We start from the raw sequence: 26,019 nt of genomic DNA on the forward strand, positions 1-26,019 counted from the left end.
AAATTCCACAGGAAGCAAATAATAGCTATTTAATTCTAACACATATATTTTCTGCATAACTGATGGGAATCCACTGTACAGGGAAACCATTAAGGTTCTGTGTGTATTCATCACTATGCTTATATAAGCCATTCTTCCAATTCATGTGTATGAAGACTGAGTCACCTTCCCCTATCTTTAGGGTAGCCTGAGCAGTTCAACATCACAATGACAATGATAAAACACCATTTTCCCTGGCCTTAGTATCTCTGAAAATCTGACGCCCTACATCTCCATTCTTGCTGTTCACATCCCTGAAAACAGAAGTTTCTATAGTTACCAACTATGAACAATCCCCAACTTTCTCTTTAAAATGGCAATCAAAATAATTTGGGGAGAACTGATGTGTCGATGGCAGCTGGTTGAGTGAAATGAGGACTGTAACATACTCTGCCTGTCACCAAATCCATTACTAGGGCTACATGCTGGCTCAGACCAGACCCCATCAGGATGCTTCACTGGACAAGAGCCAAGAGCCAAGATAATTGGATTCTCCCTCAAAGTACATCCACAAAGAGGGCCTCCCCACTGGCTTCCTTCTTCCCTATGGAGCAGAGATCGGAGACACAGTGTTTGCCTTCTCTCATACAGTCTTCCTGCCTTTTTAGTGGATATGGCATCCACAGTAATTTGCAAATGACCTGTCTCTCTTAAGGTTATTTGTTTAGGAAAGTTTCAGTATGTATATAGCTGTTGAAATATGAGTGTTTGCATGTGATAGAAAAATATATATGGTAAGAAAATCTCTGGAGTGAAGGAACAAAATTTTTGTAAATCTCTACAGGTTATATGCTATTAGAGATTCAATTCAAAACAATTTAAGAATAAAAGGAATTGATTTTTTCCTCTATAGTGGGGAAATCTAGTAAGCATGGCTGGATCCAGGTTCTTGCATAGCATACAAAAATATTATTTTCTCTAATATCTTTCTTTTTCTTTCTATTGGCTTCATTATTTGTCAGTTTTCTCCAAGTGGTAGAAAAGCGGCCCAAATTGCTAAAACATTTGTCCCTTTTATCTCCTGTTCTCAGAAAGATGGTTTCAGTTTCTTTGTCCTCTAAAATCTTTTAAATAGCATATGCTGATTTTCTTTCCCTGGTCCATACACCGACTGCTGGGCCAGTTTTGTGTCCAAGAAAATTAGACACACTGACTGCGCAGCCTGACATGAACCCTTATGAAGGAAGCAGAAATCTTGCTCACAGCCTTCCCAGAATCATTTGGACTAAAGAAAGGATCACTCCTACAGAAATAATAGCAGGTACAGTCTTTAAGCACTGTCTGGAACATATGTGCATTTTGTAAATTAAATTTTGGACTTGAGAATTGTATAGGTTTGAAAGTTCTTTAAAAGACATCTTTTGCTTTTATTCCCAGGATGACTGTGAAGCCAAGCTGTTAGTCGGCATCCTGGGGACTATAGCATCCTTACATGAAAGTATTTTGTCAAGTTTTAAAATCCAGAAACTTGTAAATTCTCTGTTTCTCCAAGTCTTCCACACAGTTGGTTCCATGTAAGGAACTCAATAATATTGCCAGTACTTTCTTAAGTTTCTATTTTGTATTTCAAGGCCAAGATGGGGAGAGGGGGAAATTAAGGCAAGAACTCTTTCACTAAAAGCTCGTGTGCTCAAGGATTCAGTTCTGAAGTTGTCAGAGTGAGCAAAGGAATGCCAAGCCTGGTAGCTTGTCAGCCAAGTTCTGTTCTCAGCCACATGTCCACAGCTTCCATCGCTATCAATGGGAGTTGTGTGTGTGTGAACTGAGGACAGAAGCTGGCTGTGTATAAATAGCTCGGCAATGGTGAAAATCTCTTCTTGTGCGTCTGGTACAACAGAGGTAGTCTTTTGCAGTTACTAGCTCATTCTCCCTCTAGTAAAATATCCAAACAGTTTCAAGAAATCCTATATCAGAATATTTGATGGCAATTATTTTATCTAAAAGATTTCAGTCAAGGGAACAGGTAGCAATATTCGTCTAAACTTTTTCTCATTTTCCAATAGCAAACCCAAGCCAGATTTAATAATTCATTGCACCACCAACCTTCAATGTTCTCTTGGCTGAGCTGTCAATCAGCTAATTGACTAAGTGATATGCATCTAGTTGGGAGGTGGGGTGGGAAGTTAACACCCAATTAAGGGGTTAACTTTTGTTAACCCCTTTCTAGCTGGCTTCTCGCTCTGCAGAGATGTATGACACAGTGGGTAGTCCATGAGCTCTGACCCTGACAGGCAGGACACAAGTAGAGTCCCTTGGCAACCTTAACTGTCTCACATTCTGCCAGCAGCCTTGGTCTGGCATCTAGCACATTAGCACCAGGCTAAGCCATCTTCTTATACAGCCTCTGGGCATATAGATAAGTGTGGACTTGTACTATGCATTGAAATTGGATTTCAAGCCAGACATGGTGGCACACACCCACATCCCAGGCCCTCTTCACGGGACCATGCAAATGTAGCTGGAAATGAGATGAGAAGGAAGTAGTTTGGAATTCAGAGGGCAATGTAGTTTATTTTTTTTCTGTGCATAATTTTTCCCTTTTTGAAATATATTTTTCTGAGAGTATCCTTAGAAATTAAAGTAGTGGCAAATAATGTTTTCAATGTATTTATCTTAAATCATAGCATACTAAATTGCAATAACTTATTGCTTTAAATACTACTACCTTGAATATCAGTGATCCACTCCATTTTGTTAATGTTAGACAGAAATTGATAACTGAATCATTCATTATAAAAATCATTACTACTGATGATGTAATTACTCCTGAATTATTTGCTTTGTTAATTAACTTGCATCATTGTCACATTGGTTTACTAGAGCAGCTTTATAACACAGTTCACTTTTGGTATAGCTGAACATGGCAAGAATTCTGAACTACTCCTTGTAGTTTTACATGGTTTATGAATATTAAAATCTCATGCTGATCCAGAGACTTGATCTGAGAATCTCTATTGCAATACCAAAGGTCAAGAAACAAAGTCACAACCAGGTGAAAATGCAACAGGAACCACAGAAATTAAGAGAACAAAGGAGAGTTGTGTAAAATTTCAAAATAAAAGAAGATACAGCAATTATAACCAAAATCCAGATTACAAAACTAGCAAAATCATTAATACATATGCATAAGAACTTTACATTGGCATTCCTTTTTGCTTGGATATTTGTATGATATCAAGCAACCCACTCAATCATCTAAACCTCTGTTTCTCAATAAATAAAATTAACTCAAAATGTTAAAAAAAGAATTATAATTAAGTAACAGGCCAAATGTATCTTTCTGTGGTTTCTGATTAACCATGAATTGTAAAGGCTGCATAAAGCCACCGAAAGTCACTTGCTTTATTCTTTTTGTGACTACTTACCAAAAAAAGTTGATTTTCGTATGATAATAATGTGAGCTCAGGCATTTACTCACAGTATTTGAGTATCTGAATGTGCCAAGCTTTGTGAAATGTATGAGGTAAAGAATGAAAAAAGCATAGTATCACCATTACAAGGCTTATGGGGCTAATATGGAAATGGATAGTTGAAAGGTAATTACATCTTGAGAGAAAAGCATGTTTGAAGATCCCAAAATAAGACCTGCTATACTCTAAACAGTCTCTTTCTTCAATAAGTTAATACTACAGCCTGGTCAGGAATGCAAATATTGCCATCACAGCAAAAATAAACCAATAGCAAGTATATCTTCAAGTTATAGCAATGCGCTAAGGCGGAAAAGGTCTACTACACTTGGGTTTGTTTCAAAAAAGGGAAGCATTTTCAGTTGTGTCTTGAGGAATAAATAGGACTCATCTGGAAGACACATCGAGAAGGAGCAGAGAGAGGTTCTAGAGGAAAGGGAACGATTAGGTGCTTCTCTGTTTCAGAGAAAAGGTCCAGAATGTACTTATGGATAGTGTCCTCTTAGCTGAAAGCTGGAGGATAGAGACACTTGCTGGGTTAGGGAGAGGAAATAGCAGAAAGGAATTACCAGACAGAGAGACTGGACCTGGGAAGATGGAAATAAGTATCAAGTGATGAGTGGAGAAGCGATGACAGTAGATAGGTAGCTTCTCATGAAAGGACTCCAAACCTTGAAAGAGTATGGACTTTTTCAGAACCATGAAAAGCCACCTATGCATTTTAATTATCTTGCTCAAGTCCATTGTCCTTTAGCTAACTGAATTAGCTGCTGGTCTCCCTCCCTCACTTATTCTTTTGATAGCAAGAAATGCCTCTTTCCTTGATCATCCCATGTCTGCTTCTATCCACACGAAACAGACCACATGGGGAGTCTTAGGAAAGATGAGGTGATGTTATTCTGGTTTGCAAAATCAAACATCATACTAATCTGGGATCAATGTCAGAGTGGAATGAATGGGCAGAAGCTATTCCCTAGAGCTCCTTCTGTGCCCAGTGAGCTGTGGACAACTTCCTGAGGCCCTGCATTGGGAGACTGGAAGGGAAAGTGGACCTCCATATATGAAAGTGGATGCAGGTGTGCCATTAGCAGATCCAAACTAGGGATGCAGTGGGATAAATATAACACATAAAGAAGCATTTAGAGACCTTAAACTAAAAGAAAAATTGACATAATGTCACTGGAGGCCAAGTTCTATTTAATAAATACAGATTGTTCTTCATGGGTAGAATATTTGTGATGGTCAATTACTGCTAGATGAGAAGAAAAAGTTGGCATAGACTTATGATTGATGCTCACAACATGAAATTGAGCAGACACAGAGCTTATATGTTTGTCATGGAATACAACTAAAGTTTAAAATTCAAGACAGAAAAAAAGCAAACACTTGAAAGGATGTTAAACCCTAGGATATTAAAAGGAAGGTGATCAAGGTCCAGAGTTGAGCCTCATCATATGTGTCAAATTTTCTGATTCATGCTTTCTTCTTGAATAGTAAATGATAGGAGATTCCTACAATTTAGGAGAAGGGTTCAGAGAGGAGCAGTAAAGGAGGGAATGGGAGAAGGCATTGAGGTGGGATTTGACTTCTGAGCTGGGGGACGAAGTCTTTGTCTTTTGTCTTGGTCCTTCATAGATTCCCTTGTGCCTTCCTAATCTTTACAAAGATGAAAGGATGAAGGAAGAGCCTAAAGAACCTCTTTGCAGGCAGTAACTTCAGAATATCTGACTATTCTGTAAAACCGTGGGCACAGACAATTGAATGTTGTGTTGCATGATACCAACCACCTGCAGACTAAATTCAGGAAGACAGAATCTTCCATGCAAGGCTGAAAACTTAACTGCTTTCTGGTGCTCTAATGTGTATATCCCAGTGGTTTATATATGAGGAAAAGGGCAGACAAGATTCCATAGATAAAGTATAAATAATAAAAATCAAGACCAGAAAGCAGAGAGGGAAAGATGGAGTAAGAGAAACTGTAGGATAGGATGATATGATAGGAGGTTGGTGGATTTGCTCATCTAGAATAATTTGATTTCTCTGATCCCTAGAACAATTTAGCACCAACTTTCACATCCAATTTCAACCTTAGGAAATGAAGTGGGCAGTGAAAATGTGGTTCTTAGTTTCATGAACTGTGGAATTCTTTCTGAGCAGGAACATTGTATTAAAGCATTTCAGGATTTATCATGGAGGTATGGCACCATGGAAGTGAGAGGTTGGTATGCGAGGCCATCTGGTGGGAAGCAACTTGTCAATCTCCCAGATGGTTTGTGAAAAGAGAGAGACTTGATATTGAACTGAGATCAGCATATGAAAAAGAGCCACAAAACTGCAAACTTAAAAACATTTTTCCACACAGTATTTTGAGAACTTCATAAAGTAAATTTTATATGATCTGAAAGATCATATACAAAAGTTTTCATTTTCAATATGGGATAATTTCAGGAATGTACACCACAATTTCTCTCACTTCTTTTAGTAGACTTTTTATTGACCTGAAGTTGTCGAATTAGGAAAAAGAAAGTTATATTCTTTTCATAGATTTATTTGCATATATTCAAGTTTTATAAGGCATATATATAGGAAAGTCTAATAGGATTTGGCCATCCTTGGCTTATGCCTTCAAAAACGTATTCTGAAGAGTCATTATTATGTTTGTGAAATACATCATGTTACTTAAAGAAAATCTGGTCTTTGAATTTAAATTTCTGAATAAATGCATTTTGGAGCCAATTGGATAATGCTCACTCTTGATTCTGAAACTGGTATGATCAGGAAGCATTATCCTCACAGCCTGATAAACTTCCCATAATTCCAGGATTTTAATATTAACAATGTTCAAAAATAGGAATTTTGAAATGGTGCATAATTCTTTTTATTCCCGGTGTTGTTCTCAAGACAGAAAAACTGACTTTTATGTTTACCTTCTAATTTAGTTAGAACCTGATAATGATTCTATAGATTCACATAAAAATTCTCCTTCAACTTAGGGTGTAGTCATATGAACAATAAAGCTTATTTTTCAAAAATTTAATTTTTAACTTTTGTTATATGACTGTCTACTTATAGATAATCATATTTTTGAGGCAAACAGGGCTTTTAATAATGTGTAATAGTTGAACCACTATAAAATGAAATATGTGGGACAGAGTATCAAGCATAAATGAAATTTTTATTTTGTATCTGTTGTCATGTTCAATTAGATGTCAAACTTACAAAGTCATACAACAGAATATATTTGGCATAGTTTTTTTTTTTTTGCTGGAGTGTCTTCATGGATTTTTTCATCTTTCTGCATGCTTACAAAACACTTGATTATTCCTCTGCCTACACTTTTATTCAACTGTACTAGAAAGAGGACAAAATAGATAAGTAATGTTTACTATTGTTAATGTGGTAGGGTGGTAGTGGTAGTGGTGGTGATGTGGTGGTGGTGGTGGTGATCCTATCCTGTGTCTCCAGGGAATTCAGACATGCCCCAATAATTGGTGAGACAAGAATTATACAAATTGATTAACTCAGAGCTGAGAAGCTCCAAGGAGAAAATCAAAGCACAAAACACGAGGATGACCCAGGAAGAAGTTTTAGTTTTTCAAGGGAGAGTATTTTGAGTGTATCCAGAAAGATGCTGGTATTGATAGAGGTATTACCTGGTAGGGCAGGAGAATGTCTAATAGGAAAAATTGGGCCTGCACAGACAGAGGCGGTACCCAGGAAAACTAGGATTCCAGAGCAAACGCCCACAAGCTACTGAACAAACCCAAAGGGGCTCTTTATAGGAAAAATACCAAGAACTTAGGGGCCAGCAGCTCTGCACTGGAGCTATTATTATTATAAATTGCAACCAATTACAAACTAGAGAAAACAGTGAATGATTAGCACAATATTTCACATACAATTGGTCCTTAATAAATGCTCACAGAAACAATGAATGAATTATTGTTGACCATAACAAATGAAAGATATCTGGTGAGCATAGAGCATAGATACAAATAGTGTACAAACAGAATTCTTGACAATATTATACAAACTAAGTAAAGTGAACACTCATTTTTAGTGTTTAGTGGACAAGAGATGGAGATGTCATGAACATATTTGTCACAAGACAGAAATATTTTACAACTTTTATATATTAAGGAATTCCAATTATGGAATTAATCTGTGACTACAGAAGACCCAAAGTTAGCTACCTGATTTTTTTTTTTTTTTTGGAGGTACTGGGGTTTGAACTCAGGGCTTCATGCTTGCTAGGCAGGTGCTCCATCACTTGAGTCACACACGAGCACTCTTTTTCTTTATTTTTTGGATAGTCTTCTGTTTTTCTGGGGCTGGCTGTAGACCATGATCCTTCTACACATGCCTCTCAATGTAGCTGGAATAACTGCTGTGTGCTACCACATCTGGCTTGTTTGTTGAGATAGGGGTGTCACTAACTTTTTGCCTGGACTAGCCTTGAACCATGATCCATGATCCTCCCAGTCTCCACTTTCCAAGTAACTAGGACTACAGAGTGAACCATTGTGCTTAGCAAACTGTTAAAAAAAGAAAATGAAGGTACAAGAATGTAAATGATAACCTTTCATGACACATACTACACTCATGCACAAGGAGTCATCAATATAGGAAAAGAAAGTACCTCTCTACCAAGGCGATTGAAGCAGGTAATACAATCATTTTTATAGGAGATCATGTGTTTAAATTGTGCTTTACAGTTGACAAAGTGTCTTCACAGATTATCTCAATTAGCCCTCACAGCAGTCTTACGAGGTAGAGGTGATTATGATACTCAGAGGTGAGTGCAGACAAGTAATTGTACCTTGCTGCACTGACAACTTACCATCTTCTTGTATCAGGCATTTTCTCTTACCTGAGGCACATGCTACATTTTATTAAATATTTGTTAAAAACCCCACAAGACATGCCCATTCAGAAATTGTTCTGAGCCATCACTTTCTTTCAAAGCGATAGAAATCTACAAAGGCAGTGTACCTTTAATAATAGTACAGCACATTTTGTCATATGCAGTCTGTTCCTTCAAAAATTATCATGAAACAGATTGAAAGCTAAATATGCAACACCGAGTGCTCCAGTTAAAGCAGAGACCTCATTTCATTCAGATCAGCTGTGGATAGATAAGACAGAAGAAATGGCTGAAAAATTATGCTACTTTTTTCAGTCACCGTAGCACACTTTCCAGCTCAAGGTTGAGACAATTTACAGAGTGGAAGACATGACGCTTGGCTAATGGTTTTCGTGGCAAGACCTAATCCAAAGAGGCGATAGCTGTATTCTGGGGGCTGCCTTCTACAAAAGCATCATCACCTTACAACTTTCAGGTTCATAGCGTAGTGTGTCATAGATAAACAAAACATGAAAGCAGGAGTTAAACTATCCTTGGGCGACTGCAATAAGCTTCTTTAAATTGTATTAGCAGTGAATGTTGTTCTTCCCCATCTTTTTGCAGGTACTCTAATAAATTAAACAAAAAGCAAAGAAAAATAAACAAAACCCTCATCTTCAGGTATGCTTTTCCTTTGCAAAACCAATTTCACAGAGCAGTCAGATAGTAATAATGGGCCTCCCGGGGTTGTAATTTTTTATGCAACTTGACATGGGAGTCATGAGTAATTAATTATGTCTTCTATTTACACTTTGTCAGATAAGAGTATTAAACAGAAGAGCTGAGAGGAACACAGAACACTACCATTAATCTGTTTAATTTGCAAATCTAATGCAATCAAAAGGAAGACATTAGAGTTAAAATTGTTGTCCAGGTGGTGTCTTTCTTAAAGGGAAAGGCCTATTTGATGTGTAAAAGTCACATAGAGCCAGCAAGTCATGAGGGCTTCCAAGCCAGTACGTAAGTCTACCTGGGTTTTCATACCATTGGCTGTAAATGCTCTGGATGAACAAGAATTAAAATCATGCGTTCTTCACATCCATGCATTCCATGTGTTCATTTTTGTGCAATTATCTAACAAAGTGAAGAAGCACTGCATACATTAAACTGAAGAAGGTGATAAATGAAGTTATAAGCCTGGTATTTGTAAATTTATAAGAATCTGACAGTCAGCAGGCTTTGGTCTGGAAACACGACTGGCAGATTGGTAGACAGAAAGGAGAAATTACAAGGAAGATTTGGAATAAGTAAGAATTAATTGTCCCCAGAAGTAATCCCTGTACCATTTCTGCTCAAAGGGTGGTGACAACCAAGGACACAGAAGTTGATTCAGACACCTGTATCTCAAGATATTTCTAGAGAGAGAGAGAGAGAGAGAGAAGGAGAGAGAGAGAGGGAGAGAGAGAGAGAGAGAGAGAGAGAGAGACTTAGATGGTAAGATAGTGAATGGAGACAAGCTATTTCAGAATTTTCACACAATGCCGTATGATGTAACGTGCCTGGGATCGATGGTCAAACAGACCAGGGGTTCATTCTCCCTCTTTCAAACCTCTAGTTTCGCCATTATGGAATGATCATAATGATGCATGAGACCATACAAGGATGGGATGAGGTAATTTATGTAACATCCCAGGGAACGTCCCCAGGAAACAGCAGCCACTCAATAAACAGTAATGATCATCACCATCTATATCAATAAGGCAGTGATGTTTGTAAAAATTTATCACCTAATGTCTGCGGTAATTACTCACATCAATTAGTTCCTTTGGAACATAACATATACAAATGTGGCTGCATCGGTAGGACCTTGTTTACTGAGTTGGTAGTATGGTTATATATACAACTTGATAACCAAGTGTGATTGGCTCCAAGACCCTTGGGGATACCAAAATCTAAGAATGCTCAAATCCCTTATATTAAATGTAGTAGCTGCATGTCATCTAGGCAAATCCTTCTCTGTACTTGAAATCATTTATAGCTCACTTATAATGCAATGTAATGCAATGTAGTATAATGCAATGTAAATGGCATGTAAGTAGTTATACTGAATTGCTTAGGGCAATTATTCCATACATGTTCATACAGGGAAAACTCCATACATGTTCAGTACATTCATAGGGTTTTTTTTTCTGAATATTTTAGACTTAAGGCTGTTTGAGTCTATAGATATGGAGTCCATAGGTATGGAGAGATGGCTGTATAATAGTGTGGTTCAGATTCTCTATTTAGATGTGGCTAGCAACATGCAGCTTTAACTTGTAGTCTTAAATAATGAATAAAACTTTAGAAGAAATTCCACAATTATGGGAGCATACATACACGAACTGCAATTATTATGGTAACAACAGCAATTTTTCACACACACACAAAGGATATAAATTTGAAAGTATGCAGATAGTTACAACTTGTCTCTGAAAAATCCATTTATTTTCCACTTATCGCTAAGAGCACATATGGATTAGCGCATAAACAGGATCCAGGGGAGTTTAAGTCTAGGGACTAATTTACTGAACTACCCAAGCAACAGAGGATTGTTTTATCTAATTAAGACAGAGCACACGTACTTAGAATTAAGCATTTGCATTTAACAGCAAATTCAAAATTATAGAAGCAATTAGAGCTAAAATGAGGTATGATAATTTTTTTCCTGCACACCACTGCTGAGCTACAGTGCATTTTAATGGTTGCCTGTGTAATACTACTGAACATAAGGTTATGAATAGAAGCAAGGCAAAACCACATTCTTCAACCTCACTTCCAGCTGCTCATCCTCATGGGACCCAAATCCTTCACCCTGCTTTACCCAAGCCTCTTAAACATGACTTATATTTTCCCATGTTCCTACTTGCTAGACTAGTCTGGTAAGAATGTAGTTCAGTGCACAACCTACCTCATTAGGAATCTGAGTCTGCAGCTAAATAGAATTTTATTAAGGTCCTTGTTATCTTCCTAACCGATTTCGCATTTGCTTAAATATCTTCACTTTCCCTACAAAGAAGAATGAAATTTTGTTGTTTGCAGGTAAATGGATGGAACTGGAGAACATCATCTTAAGTGAAGTTAACCAGGTTCAGAAAGCCAAAAGCTGAATGTTTTCTCTCATATGTGGAATATAGACCCAATATAAATACAGCATATTATGAAAAACAGGTCATGCTAAGGAGAGGTCACAAATGAGAGGGGGAGGGCAAAAGAATGTACTTCCTATACAAGAATGAACACAGAATTTTTAAACCTGTTGAAATCACCATAAGAAAGGGACTAAGGTAGAAAGAAGAAAGAGGAGATGAACCAATTTGAATTATAATACATATATATGTGAAAATATCACAAGGAAACTCCTTGTATAGCTCTTAAACAAACAAAAATGTCATTTTTTTTCTTTTACAAGATCGGAGAATAGGAGGGCAGAACAGGTCCTGAGGGAGCGGGGTTGGTACCAGTAGGAGAGAGGAGGAGGTGGGGAAAGGGTGTAGGAGGGTGAATATGGTGCAAATACTATGTACACATGTATGTAAATAGAAAAATGAGACCCATTGAAACTATTCCAGGAATGGGGGAAGGGAGAATAAAAGAGACTGATGGAGGGGATGAATTCAAGTATGATATATTTGTTATACTGTAAGAAATTTAGTAAATGGCACAATGTGTTGCAGCACAACAATAAAAACTTTAACCTTTTTCTCTGAAATAATTATAGACATAAATTGCAAAGAAATGTACAGAAAAAGTCTATATACCCTTCACCCTCCCTATCTCAATGTTGTTATTATAGCCTGTCAAAATGAGGAAATATTCAAACTATGAATAATCAATACACCTTATTCAAAGTTCACCAGTTCTGTATGTGCTCATGTGTGTGTATATAGTTTCATCACATGTGCAACATAAGGGAATTACCACCACCATGATCAAGATACATGAGTGCCCAAATATTACCAAGCTCCCTTATGTTGTCACTTTATAGATACATACACCTTCCTCAGCCCCTTACTGAGCATGAATTTGTTCCCCACCTCAAAAACTTTGTGATTTTAAGAATATTATAGAAATCAGATTATACAAGATGTAACATTTTGAGATTGCCATTTCTCAATTAGTACCATTTTCTTGAGGTTCATGTAAGTTGCTCAGACTATCATTACTTCATTTGTCTTTATTTCCAAGGAGCATCTCATAGTGTAGATGTAGTACAGATTTTATTTATTTATTTATCTGCTTACTTACTTATTTGCCATTCTGGGGTTCAAACTCGGCCTCACACTTGCTAGACAAATATTCTACCATTTGAGCCTTGCCCCAGCCCTTTTTGTGCTTTACTTATTTTTCAGGTAGGGTCTCATGTTTTTGCCTGGGGCCAGCCTCAGACCTTGATCCTCTTCTTCTACCTCCCATATAGCTGGGATCACAGGCAGATGAAACCAAACCTGGATTATTGATTAGATGTGTTATCACTAGCTTTTTCCTTGGTCTAGACTCTAATTTTGATCCACCCCCCCATCTCTGCCTCCCAAGTCACTGGAATTATACATATGAGCCACTGCTTCCAACCCACTGTATCATGCTTTTAAATCATTCACACATGATTTAAAGACATTTTGGTTGTTTTCAGTGTATGGCTAGTCCAAGCAGTTTCTATGAACATTCATGTACAGGTTTGTAGTTTTAGATGAAGATAATTATAATTTCTCTTATGTGGCTAGTTCTTATTTGGTGCAAAGATCTTCAGAAATGGGTGAAGGGCTAGTGACTACATACTGCAAAAAAAAGTTTGTTACTATATTCAGGAAGGGGAACCATCTGTCCTGGTTTTCCCAGAATAGGTCAATTTCTATCGTCTGTCCTGACATAATGATCCCTTCACTCTCAGAGTAGCCTAGTTGGCATGATGAATTATATAATCACCCTAATTCAAATTGCTTAATGACCCTCAGGGTCATTGTTATCCCTATCCAGCTACGATGGAATTGAATTTTGGTAGATTGTGTTTTATAATTATTCTGTATACCTATGGAGTGACTCTCTGGAGTCTGAGAAATGAGACTGTCGTCTTGCAATGAAAAATAGTCTGGCTGAAGTCTCTATTACCTTGCCTGCTTCTTTAATGTTATAAAAAAATGTTCCTTTTGTCAGTTTTATGGTTGAAAACAGTTTCCAAACTCAAGTCTTAGCTCTGTGTGTCTGAGCTGATGTCATAGCTCTAAAATCACTGCCCATTTGAAAACAATTATAGAACCAAATTCTGAATGTTCTAGCTTATTTTACAGGTCAACCCAAAGACAGGACTCAGTGAGATGCAGTTCTACAGTGGGCTTAGTTTGGGTCAGGTGTTTGGCCCTTGGCTGATCTCTCTGTCCAGGACATTGAAGTCAAACTGGAGGATAGTACTGCCCCTTCATAAGGATCAAAACCCAGGGAGAGTTTTTCTTGTAGGTTAAGAGTACAGCAGGTTTGGGGCAAATGGATGGCAGACTTGGCCACTGGAAGAACTGGAGGAATGACAATACAGGCAACCACTTAATTTGTGTTCCACGAAGTGGTCAGTACACTGCCAAATGTCACAAGCTAGCAAGGAACACTGCCAGAATTCAATTGTATCACTTTTTTTAAACTAGAAAGATGGTATTCTTAAGTCTCTTATGCATCATATTTAGCTGTGCAAATGTGGAAATAAAAACCTGTCAATATAGCATCTTAAAGTTTTCTATGTGATTAAGAAGTCACGCTAATTGGAAGGCACACATATAGACAATTATCCTCTGTTCAACAATTCCATGTTACCCACTTCAATATCTATGACCACTTATGCCCTTAAATAATGCAAATATATCTGAGAATTGCATAAAATTGATCCATGAATCTATGGCTTAATGTCATAAGTTACAAAGGACTAAAAACACTCAAGTCTTAAAAAAAATCCTAATACATTTAAGTGAAAAGATAGTGGGGAATTTTGATACTTAAAAAAATATACACTCAGATGCACAGACACAGGGAAAGGTCTGGAAATACATATACCCAGAGGGTAGTTATATTTTCAGTTTTATTTTTATTGTCACATTATTGTTGTACTGGGAGTACATTGTGACATTTACAAAAGTGCTTACAATATAGCTTAGTTAAATTCACCCCATCCATCTTTCTCCTTTATTCCCCCTTCCCCATTCTTAGAATAATTTCAGCAATCTCATTTTTTCATTTTCATACATGAGTACATAATATTTTCACTGTATTTACCAGTCTACACCTATTTCTTATATCCTCCCCACTCCTTTGAAGTGGAGTGCTTAACGATTTCTTTCTTCTTTTTCTGCCTGTTGCCTTTTAGACTTTTATCATGGCAAATGTCTTTTAGTCTTCCAACTCTTAGTACATTATTTTACAATTTTTGTGTATGATGATGTGCACTGGATTTAGACTTAAAGATTTCAAATGAATAACTCCCTCCTTCAGAGCTGTAAGAAGGCATAGACTAAAAAGGCCAGCTGAAGGCTTCCACATAGCAACAAGAATTTCAGTACATTCTTACTGTGCTCTGTCAACCCTCAGTAAAGGAAGATGTTAACATCAATCAAGCAGTTGAAAGTAGCAAAAGGCTTCAAAGACACACATTTTATTTATTAAATGCAAATATACGAAAAGTAGATCCAAGGATTCAACCTTGGGTACCCTAAAGGGTGGCTGAGTTTTTGAAAATTTCACTAGTTAAAACCAAAACAAAACAAAAATTCATAAGCTCAGCAGTTTTCAGAATAAAGTCCAAAGTATTTTATTTCTAAGCCCTTGCAATCATTCCAGCAAAGCTTTAACAATGCCTCAATTTTCATATTACAAACCCCAAGAGTCCAACCACCTTGAGTGAGGCCTACAGTCATTTCTGAAAGACTAATTAAAAAGTATAATGTAGTTATGGGAAATAGAGAAAATTCCCTAAGACAATGCAAAATAAACTTGGCCACATCTCATCACTATATTTATATGTAAATAATGCTATTGTATCAATTCATTGCAATACACAATTAGCTGTTTTTCCTATAATCTTTTATGGAAGAATCACATTACTCAATGTTTAATAATACATTGCAGACATATGATTCCTACGATTTTCTCTTTCTCTCTCTCTCTCTCTCTCTCTCTCTGTTCCCTATCTCTCTCCCCCTCCCTCCCTTCCTCCTTCCCTCTTTCCCTCCTTCCTTCTGTTTTTATTCTTTTGATACTTCTGGCTAAAACTTGTAATCCTCATGCTTCAGACTCTTGAGAACTGGGATTATAATAAGCATGTGTCACCATACCCATTATCCACCTCATGAATAAACTTAAGATTCAGAAACTTTAGAAATAGCCATTTTTCCTAGATAAAAAATCTTAAGAATTTAAAATATAGCCAAGTAATAAGCTATTTTCTTACAATTTTTGCACTTTGTGGTATTTGGGAAGAACACTCCAATTTTGTGATTAAACTTTACATCTCAGTAGAATATCAAACCAAATATAAATCTCATAACATTGTTACTTGAATATCTATTTTATCTACCATCAAGATGTTTTAAGTTGGAAATTTCTGGTCTTAGAGAAAGAATGATATATGACAATTAGTCTAATCCTAAGGAAGCCACTCAAGGGACAGGAAGAGATTTACATAAATATATTCTCTGAGGTTCCAGAAATCTTGATTTGCTATTAAATAGAGTTATCAAACTTCATAAAGATAAGTCATTCATTAAAGAATTACTAATGTTACTTTTATACTGTGTAGATGCAATTCTCCTTATCATTAATTTCATGGAGTAGTGGGGAAGATTCCTTTCAGCTTTGCATATGAAAGTACAAATAATTTGATCACAACTTCCCCCATTTCTGGATTCAGTCTGCCAACAAACGAAAAAAAAATTAAAGTTGTCAAAACAACTATAACTAACCCAAACGTCAGTATTTTGGTAGTACAGTAATGCGTGTGGATCATTGTGCTACAAGATCACTTAATCCCTTTCTACTCACTAGTGAAATATCAGATCATCTAAGTGGTAACATTTCTTTTAAGAATTGTTTTGTATTTAGAGCTGGTGGAGTGTTTTGTATTTAGAGTGGTGCAGAGCCAGTGGTAGAATACCTGCTAGCAAGCATGAGACCCTGAGTTCAAACCCTAGTACTGCAAAAATAATAAATAAAAGAATTATTTCATATTTTAGTAATTTGAAAAATCTTGATAATCCAAGTGTTGCTGCATGTACACTAAGTCTGTAATGAACACAACACTAATGCAATCAGCATGTTGAACTTGCGGTCCATGTTGCAAAAAGAAATACCTATACATTAGGATTCAGCTTGTGCTTCACCTTAAGCCACTAGGTGGGTAAGTGTCTCTAATCTAAAACCCCACATTTTCCTCTGTTAAGAAAACCTAACCATATTTTAGTGACCTTTTCTTTGTGTCTTTGTTCCCACTATATCACTTGCAGGGATTCATCTATTATACACTTCCATACCTACAGCATCTAGTTCAATCCCTGGCACTTAGTAGATGCTCGATAAATGTTAACTGACTGAATAGGATTCAGCAGCAAATCATTTTCTGGATTCCCAAAGACAGACTTAGCATTGAAGAAGAAAAGTAACTTTTTGTTGTCACCTTTTTGGCTATAGAAAAATATTGGCCAGTCAAAAAAATTTTATAGGATGCTCTTTGGAAGAAATTAAAGAACAAGGAGATATTAAAGCCAGAATCCCAAAGCAGAAATATTAAAGTTGATCAAAATAAAATCCTGATTCAGAAACAACTACAGGGAGTTAGGAAGAAGACTTCAGATAGGACCAAAGATACAAAGGATATTGAAGATTCTTAGGAATTCTCTCACATCTGTGTTGTTACATACTAAACACAAACTTCTTTGTTTGAAACAAGGAGGGAATCACACTCTGGGTCAGTACTGAGGTTGATGGTTGGTCTTTGGTATGGAAAAAGGATAACAAGAACTAGGGGCAGACATTTTTATTTTATGAACCACCAACTTGACTTTCATTGAAATTCCTGGTGTATCTGACAGAAAGAATGATACGTGACAATTAACCTAATCCTAATGAAGCCCCTCCTGGAACAGAGAGAGACTTGATAGGTCTAATTTAAATGGTGCAGAGTTGATAAGAGGATGGAGAATGTTGATATTTTCTTACCCACACAAATCACAGATTTTTTTTTTTAAAAAATGGTGGTCAGAAAAAGAAAAATAGAACAGAAGTCTCAATTATCTGAAAATAATGAAATGAGATAACACAAGAAAAGGAAATGTCATTTGAGTATTACATGCATTACTGTGAACTGGCTTTGAACACTTCCACTGTAAATTAACAGCACTCAGACTTTTTAAGTTTTCTCACAAAGGTACACAAATTACCAGCTTCAAGGCAGGTGCATTCAGTTTTAATTTACCTTAAGATAGGAACATTTTTGTTGGAAAAAGGTACAATGTTCTTATTTAAGAAGAATGAAAAACCAAATAAAAAGCATTTGATAAGAAGTACATTTGCATGCAAATAAGAGTATCAGTCTGTGTCTTCATCAAACTTTCATTCCATTCTCTAATTTTTCCTGCACTCATTTTCTTACAGAGATTACCTACAGGTTTATGTTTGTAATTCAGATCTCAGGCTTGAAGTCCTACTTCCAATTTTGATTCTCAGTTTCTGAAATGTTTTTACAAGCATGTTTCATCTCAATTTCCTGACAAAAAGGAAAGGAAAAACCTTCTCTCAATAAGCCTCTTCAACCTTGTTTCAAACATCCTCCGTTTGGTTTTAAAATATGGATGAAAAAGGACTTTTCTTTAAGCATCTAGAATGCCTAAGGAAATAACTCTTCAATGGGAGAATCAGATTCTGAGAAGAGTTGAGGGTGGTTTCTGACACAGGAGTAAGATATGTTTCTACTTATAGAAATAAATGTGAAAGCACTATGTTCAGAAGGGAAAAAAACGAAAGAAACTAGTCCTCTAAAGCCCTGAGATAAACTTGGGAAGGGGAAACACATGGACTAATTGGTGATCACGGATTACATGAATGGTGTTTCAGGAAGATTTTTCATGTATTCCTGTTAATTACTCATAGAAACCATGTGGAGGGCTGGTAGAGTGCTCAAGTGGTAGAGTGCCTGCCTAGCAAGCATGAGGCCCTGAGTTCAAATCCCAGTGCCACCAAAAAAAAGAAGAGAAAGGAAATCATCTGGAGCCTTCTGGAATCAATAGCACCAGGAGAGAAGAGGAGGAGTCTATTTTTCCTGCCTCCTGCCTCACCTCAGACCATTAACACCCTTACTTGTGGCACATTAACCTTAGTTTGGCTGCTCAAATCAATGGCACTAGTACACAAAGAAGCTCTCGCATGTTCATTTGTGCAGAAATGTTCATAGAAATCAGTCTCTAATGCCACTACAGAAGAGTTCAAGTCATTGGATTATAACCCTGGATTAATCACTACCATAGGTATAACCAAGAACAGGGTGTGGAAAAGCATCTGTTAATGACAATGTTTTAGTGAAAAATGAGAGTCTTCTAAAGTTAAGAATGCAGAAATCTTGGTCAGTTCTGGATAGCAGGATCATAAGAGAGTGGTGATATGGAAGAGGAGTCAAAAATATTGCCAGCATATCTGGGTATTGGCTGAAGTTGTAGGTTACATATACAAGTAAGGGAAACAGGGCTGGGCTCAAGTGGTAGATCACCTGCCTAGCAAGTGCAAAGCCCTAAGTTCAAACTCCAGCACTATTAACAATAACAAAAAAAGTTCAGACAAGCAAGGGAAATATTTTCCCTAGATTGTCAATCACTGCTTTTTTAAAATTTTATTATTCATATGTGCATACAAGGCTTGGGTCATTTCTCCCCCCTGCCCCCACCCCCTCCCTTTCCACCCACTCCGCCCCCTCCCTCTCCCCCCACCCCCTCAATACCCAGCAGAAACTATTTTGCCCTTATCTCTAATTTTGTTGTAGAGAGAGTATAAGCAATAATAGGAAGGAACAAGGGTTTTTGCTAGTTGAGATAAGGATAGCTATACAGGGAGCTGACTCACATTAATTTCCTGTGCGTGTGTGTTACCTTCTAGGTTAATTCTTTTTGATCTAACCTTTTCTCTAGTTCCTGGTCCCCTTCTCCTATTGGCCTCAGTTGCTTTTAAGGTACCTGCTTTAGTTTCTCTGCGTTAAGGGCAACAAATGCTAGCTAATTTTTTAGGTGTCTTACCTATCCTCATCCCTCCCTTGTGTGCTCTCTCTTTTATCATGTCAATCACTGCTTTTTAATTGATGACATCAAGTAACAAATGAGGTAACACTGATGAATAAATGAATAATTAGGAGTGTTACATTTGGGAAAAAATAAGACATTAGTATTTTGATTTACTTTAATAAGGTATTAATATGAAATGGATGAAATTTTTGCAACTTATAATGAGTGCATTGTAACTTCATTCAGCTCACATAATGATAATTTTCTCATGTTTTCCCTATGAATATGTTCACAAGTCAATATTACAATATTTCACAGTTCTCAGTCAGAAGCTATTTATATAATGCAGAAAAGTTTCATCCAATTTATTAAGTTTCTATCACATTTCTGATATCAGATGCTACATACAGTGGAAGACAAAAAATTATTATGGCTATCTCCTTATTTCAAAAATATTTATAGCATATTTGGAGTAACTAGAAATTAGTGTTTTACTGTAAAACACTGAGTGGTTTATAGCAAAGCTTGTCATTGCATTGAGCTATGCTTCTGAGAATGAAACATCACTTGGAGTTCAGTATCTAGATGTATTAAACGAGGTAGAAAATGACAAACAGGTATCTGTGGTCAGCATTGTTAAACCTTCTATCATGCCACACTGCTAACCAATCCCAGTGTTTTAGCCAGGTTCACCAATTATATATACCACCTTTTGCAATCCCTCAGACTCAAGGTAGAATTTTAATTTTTAAGACTCAGGAGTCTGTTTATTTGTAAGACTCAATGCAAAACCTTTAAGTTGGATATGTAAACACTAGAAATGGTGCTGTGTTGTAAAAGCAGAACTTTCATGTTGTCATTAATCACATGTATGTAAATAGACATTTTCTTTGGGGCCAAAATGAAGGAGAGGAATAGTGTGTGAATTTCTCTTTCATACAACAGCTTTCACACAACAAAGATCTAACGCGGGTATATGAAGGGTTATCACTTCATCATCTACAGAAAGCACAGCCAGTGAGCCTTCTCCAACTTATTGGGAATGAGATGTAATAACAAGAAAAGTGAGGTGTGTGTATGTGTGTGTGTGTGTGTGTTTGTGTGTGTGTCAGAGAGAGAGAGAAAGAGACAGGGAAAGGGAGAGAGAGAGGAGAAAAAGAGAGAGAGGGAGAGTGAGGAGAAAAAGAGAGAGAGAGGAAGAGAGAGAGAGAACCTCTCAGAGAAGTGGAGAAAGGCAGACAGACCATGGAAAATGGGGATTTCTCCTGGGTAACAGTAAATATGGCCAGTATCAAAAAACTCTTGCTTTATACAATTAAATGTGGACTTCTTTCAAACGTAATGTTCTTTCAAGATATCTCAGATAAGAATAGAAAAAAATGAAATATACAGAAAATAAGAAAGAAAGACTATATGGCAAACTTATTTATTTTGGGGAAGATTTCACCTGACCATTAATAAGCAAAATTTTGGGGAAGGCAGACTTTAAACTCCTGACATTGTAGTTTACAATTTACACCTTAGTCGACAAAGTACTACATTGAAAGAAGCCATTTTTAGGAGAGGCAATGAAGATGGGATAGGTACAGAAAGTTACATTATTTTCACTAGAAATTATGGGAAGATGCAAAAAAGGAAGCCTCACTAGGGTACATACTCTGTGCATTCACAGAGTGTGTAGAAGACTTTGAGATTGGTAGGCTCCATTTGATTTTTTGTGATGTTAGGAATTGAATTCAGAGCCTTGTGCATGCTAGGCAAGCACTGTACCACCGAGCTACTTCCCCAGCTTTCTGATTTGATAACAGAGCTCCATTTTCATTTCTAATTGATATACACCATCAATATTGACATGAAATTAAATTTTTTCATAATCAACATGGTGTTTGTGCAACATTAATTATGCAGATATTAGTCCCAAAATGTACAGTGTATGATTTAGATAACCTGACATGTCTGATTAAATACACACGTAACTAAACCATGGGTAAAGAATGATGCACAGAGATGTTTATGGTCAGCCACATCTGAGCTCCCTTAGTGAAACTAGTTATAGTCATTCATGAAGACTAAAACTTTCCCGCTGTACTACTGCTTAGGTCCAGCAACTTGTTTCTGAGTTGTAAGACATATAAAAGTGTAAATCAAGCCTCAGAATTGAATTTCTTTGACTTACTGCTCCTTAGCAACTTTCAAGTTTATATGGAGGATATTCCTATGAAAAATTGCCATAATAGAAACTATGGTTATTTGGGGAGAAAGGAATGGGAGACACACACATAGAAAAATTTAGGTTTTATCATTTAGATCTGAAAGACAATTTGGCATTTAATAATGGAATTTTTTCATATTCCTCTCACTCACCTGAGTGGTAAGACCTATTTTACTGTCACTCATTCAGGACCTCAAATTCAAAAGTATTCCCAAATTGTAAAGAAATTGTATTAGATGCCCAGTGCACCATGTAATATACAAACTTTTAAATGCAAGATATTATACTATGTACCCAATTTGCCACTTTGAACATCTCTTGTTAACTGTAGCAAAATAGGATTAAATGAAATGACATATGTGAGCTATCTGGAAGATTAGAACATAGTAGAATATTCCTCTGGCATGCTTTATACTAAGGTGAAACAAATGTTGCACTTACATAAAGAGTAATAACATTCCATACAGAGGTATTAGTCTCATTATAGTAGTGCTTCTTTAAATGGCATCAACATCAATGTATTTACTATATTATGCAGTTTGCCATAATTGACATTCACCTGCAAATGTTGGGTAATATACCTATGATGAGAAACAGAGGAATGTCTATTAAAAGCACTACAACCGTCATTATGCCATTACTAACTACGTTTTTTCATTCTATTTTGAATTTTGAGTTCAGACTTATTTTTGCCATGTTTTACATTTTTACCTGCAGCACTATAGCCCCACTCATCAAATAATCATTCTTCGTTCTGAAATTCTCATCAATTATGAAGAACTCAAGCAAAAACCCACAGTTGTTCCAAAGGTTATATTTGGATTCCATGACACACCTCTAAATCATTTTACTCAGTAAAATTATGGTGACTCAATTTTTTATTTTAAGTTCAGAATGAATGTTGGTATAGATATAAAGGTGTGGCAGAGTTTGCTAAATAGAACAATTAATAATAAAAATGTAATAAGTCTAATATATTTGTGATGTACTGAAGAACAACCTCCTGGAGAAAAAACATACAGCTGAACGTGTTATTATTTAAGAAAATAATAAAAACATATCAAGTATAATTTACAATCTTGCTTATGCACTCTAGTTTTTCCCTGAAACTACTTTTTCCTATGTTCCGGTAAGATGAATAAAAATACAGTGTTTAAAATTAATGCTGTTCGCATCTCATTGGTCGTCTTCCACTATATCCTTGCTAGGCATTCATAATTAATGGTTCATATAAGCAGTAATAAGGAAACATCTGCATCCACTCTTGTTTCACCTATTTCTGGGGTAGGGATCACGATGGTGCTGAAAGGATAGCTCCCGGTCACCTGTAGACCTTCTTAAGTTTGCTTTGCTGGGAAGCGGAGAAGGAAAAGGACAAAATAATGCAGAGCAGAAGCGGACCCACTGAAGACCCGAGTGGTGGGTCCCCACTTCATAACTTCAAACCACCTCTAAGAAAACATCTAGCTAAGATTTTTTCAAAAGAATTGATATATGTTGTAGATATCAAACTTGAATTTTTTTTTATATTGACCTGTCCTTTTCATTTTTCTCAAAGTTAAAACCCCAAGACAGCCAATTCCAAAGAGGCAGGAGAAAAGTGAATTACACATTTTTCTACTATTAAAATTAGAGGCAGCATCCTGTATAGATGTAGAGGAGAAAGTCTAGAGACTTTTTACAAGGAATTCTCAGGGTGGAGGCAAGATGGGGAGGGAAGTCCTCTCTGGACTCAAGCTTCTTTCCTTATTCAAGGAAAGCCATGCCCTTGATCGGCCCCTGCAGTCCCTTTGCGACCAGGAAACTCAGCCCCGGGAGCAGAATCAGAATCGCAGAAAGTAAATGAAGACAAAGCAGCAGCGCACACTCCGTGGGGGGAGGGCGGAAAGGTGAAGCCGCCTGGGGGCTCTGTGAGGGTCGAAGGGAAAGTGACCTCATTTTGCCTCCAAAGCCCACCTTTCCTGAGGTTATCAGCGGTGGTCGAAGCGCACAAAGGCGAAAACTGAAGGAGCAAACTTCCCTTATCCTCCCATCTCATCCCTCAACACCACGCACCGGCGAGGACAACAAAGCGTGCGCTTCCAGTGGCTGGCCGAGCCACCGCGCCCAGGGCGCATCGCTGCCCGCCGCGGAGCGAGGGCGCCGGAGGGCAGCCAGCGGCCGGACGCCTTCGCCGAGCGTGGCGAGGTCCCTACCTTGAGCAGCACAAAGAGCCCGAGTAGAGGCACGAGGCGGCGGCCACCGCGCGTCCTCTTGGGCAGGTGTCCCATCGCGGAGCGGACAGGGACCCGTGGGGGGACCCGGACGGAGCTCACAATGGCGAACCGGGGCTGCAGCCTCAAACCGTGGGCACCAAGGCTGCTCCCGGAGGGTGCATGCTGCCTCTCCAGTCCCCCTGAGCCTGCTCCTTTTCCTCTTCTGTGCCCAGCGTCCGCCAAGAACGTGCCAGGAGCCGCTGTTCTTTAATGGCTCAGGATGGAGAGGGTGGGGATGGAGTGGGCAAGGCTCTGCCGCCGCTGTCACTGCGGCTGCAGAGAGAAGCGCGGGGATCCACGTGGTGAGGGAGCGCCAGGGGCCTTGCGTCCAGCCGGCCTTGTACCTCTAGCTACAGGGATGCTCGCACTCCAGGCTGCAAACTCATCAAGTGACAGCAGCCTCCCAACACTCCCACCAGGGTCTGCCGGCGCCTCCCATTGCTGGGCAGCCCCCACTCCAGGCTCCGCCTCAGCCTGCCACAGTCTCTGGGACTCAGGAGTTCTGAAGGTTTCCCTGCCTGACTCCTCTGGAGCACTGGGGACCAGATCCCAGGCCCCTCTTAACCTTCCTGCCTCTGTCCTTGGTTGCAGTTCTAAAGGACAGGAACACTTGGGTGCTTGGGCAGCAGTGATCAGAGAGACTAGGGTACAGTGTGTGTGTGTGTGTGTGTGTGTGTGTGTGTGTGTGTGTGTGTGTGTGTGTGTGTATGTGTGTGTGGTGGACAAGTTATGCCCCCCCCCAAAGTTATGCATCTCCCTCCACACACACGTTTCTATTCTCTTCATCCCATACTCACCTCTGGAGATATAACACAATTATGTACATTTTCCATTTGAAATCAGGATTCTTTCAAATTTCATATTTTTTTTAACAGTCCATCACTTCTCCTGATAGTAACAGTATTTTACACAAAATAAATATTGCACTTAAACCAATATGAGGCTTGTGAACATTCCTACAGGAGATCCCCATGAAGAATGCCATGCTGTACCATCAGCAGTGTGTTTCCTTCGACCATGGACTGGCCTTCCAGTGCAGTATTTTCCAAGTAGTTAAATCTTATTATATTGTTCTCAAAACTCCAAATTTGCAAGAATGACCATAAGCAGATGACAGTGCATATAGTAATGTGTTTCCTCAATTGCTTTAACATATTTGTTGTGATTTCATTATCACAACCATACCACAAAGAAGGCTGAGATCACTATCACCATTACTTTCCCCCCACACTGATTTTCCTGGAGAAAAGACAAAAATAGAAGAAGCAGACCCTCTTCTGTACTGTAAGACAAGGATCTAAAGATTAATTCTTACAAATCAAAATAAAGTTCTCCCTTCTGAAAAACAGTAATGGGCTTGATAATCAAGAAACTAGAAGGTCTTTGTTAAGTCTGTAAAAGACTTGCTTTTTTGTTTTTGATCAGGAAAAAGCAATATTTTCCTAAATAAATATGTAAAAATGTATCCTATCCATACCTATGTAGTTCACATCTATTCTGCTGTAGAAAGAGAAGTAATAGCAGCCACAGAGAATAGCTAGAATCCCTGTGAGAGGTTTAATGAGGAGTCAAATGGAACTCTTATGGTGCCCTTGCCAATGAAGCTGAATTCTGTCCTCCAGGGACCAACTCTGATGTAGTTCAGCATGTTTAGTCCTGGCTTCCACTACTGAAATAGCCTACAAGGCTGTCAGCAGTTTTGGTATTAGATACTTGTATTTATAGGGGCTTCTCAATAACAAATAATTTACTGTATATGGATTGCAAGAAAAAAAAAAACTCGTCATTGCTCTCCAGACTGCATCCATTTGAAAAGCACAGTAATAGCCATTCAGCATGTTGTCCATATTTTATGTTATAATTTTTACATCTTATGAACTGTAGATTATGTGGAATGTGTCCTTAAGATAAGAACACCAGGCAGCATCTTGATTTTCAATTTATTTGAGCATTTGTTTTAGCTTTTTTCTCTTGATAAGTACTA

The 26,019-nt window shown here is 37.8% G+C and overlaps 1 protein-coding gene across 3 annotated transcripts in view; it reads right to left on the minus strand.

Annotated features, from left to right (window-relative positions):
• Positions 1–24,431, minus strand: part of Ptpro (protein tyrosine phosphatase receptor type O) — a 233,533-nt gene extending 209,102 nt beyond the window's left edge. For 2 of the 3 annotated variants that reach the window (XM_074075999.1, XM_074075998.1), the window contains exon 1: positions 23,976–24,431. In XM_074075999.1, coding sequence (XP_073932100.1) covers positions 23,976–24,050 — 75 coding nt within the window. In that variant the 5' untranslated portion in view covers positions 24,051–24,431. The remainder of the gene's footprint in view (positions 1–23,975) is intronic. The other variant, XM_074076000.1, reaches the window with a different exon arrangement.
• Positions 24,432–26,019: the final 1,588 nt, after the last annotated feature.

The sequence above is a fragment of the Castor canadensis genome, chromosome 6, assembly GCF_047511655.1.
Source record: "Castor canadensis chromosome 6, mCasCan1.hap1v2, whole genome shotgun sequence".
Classification (NCBI taxonomy): domain Eukaryota; kingdom Metazoa; phylum Chordata; class Mammalia; order Rodentia; family Castoridae; genus Castor; species Castor canadensis.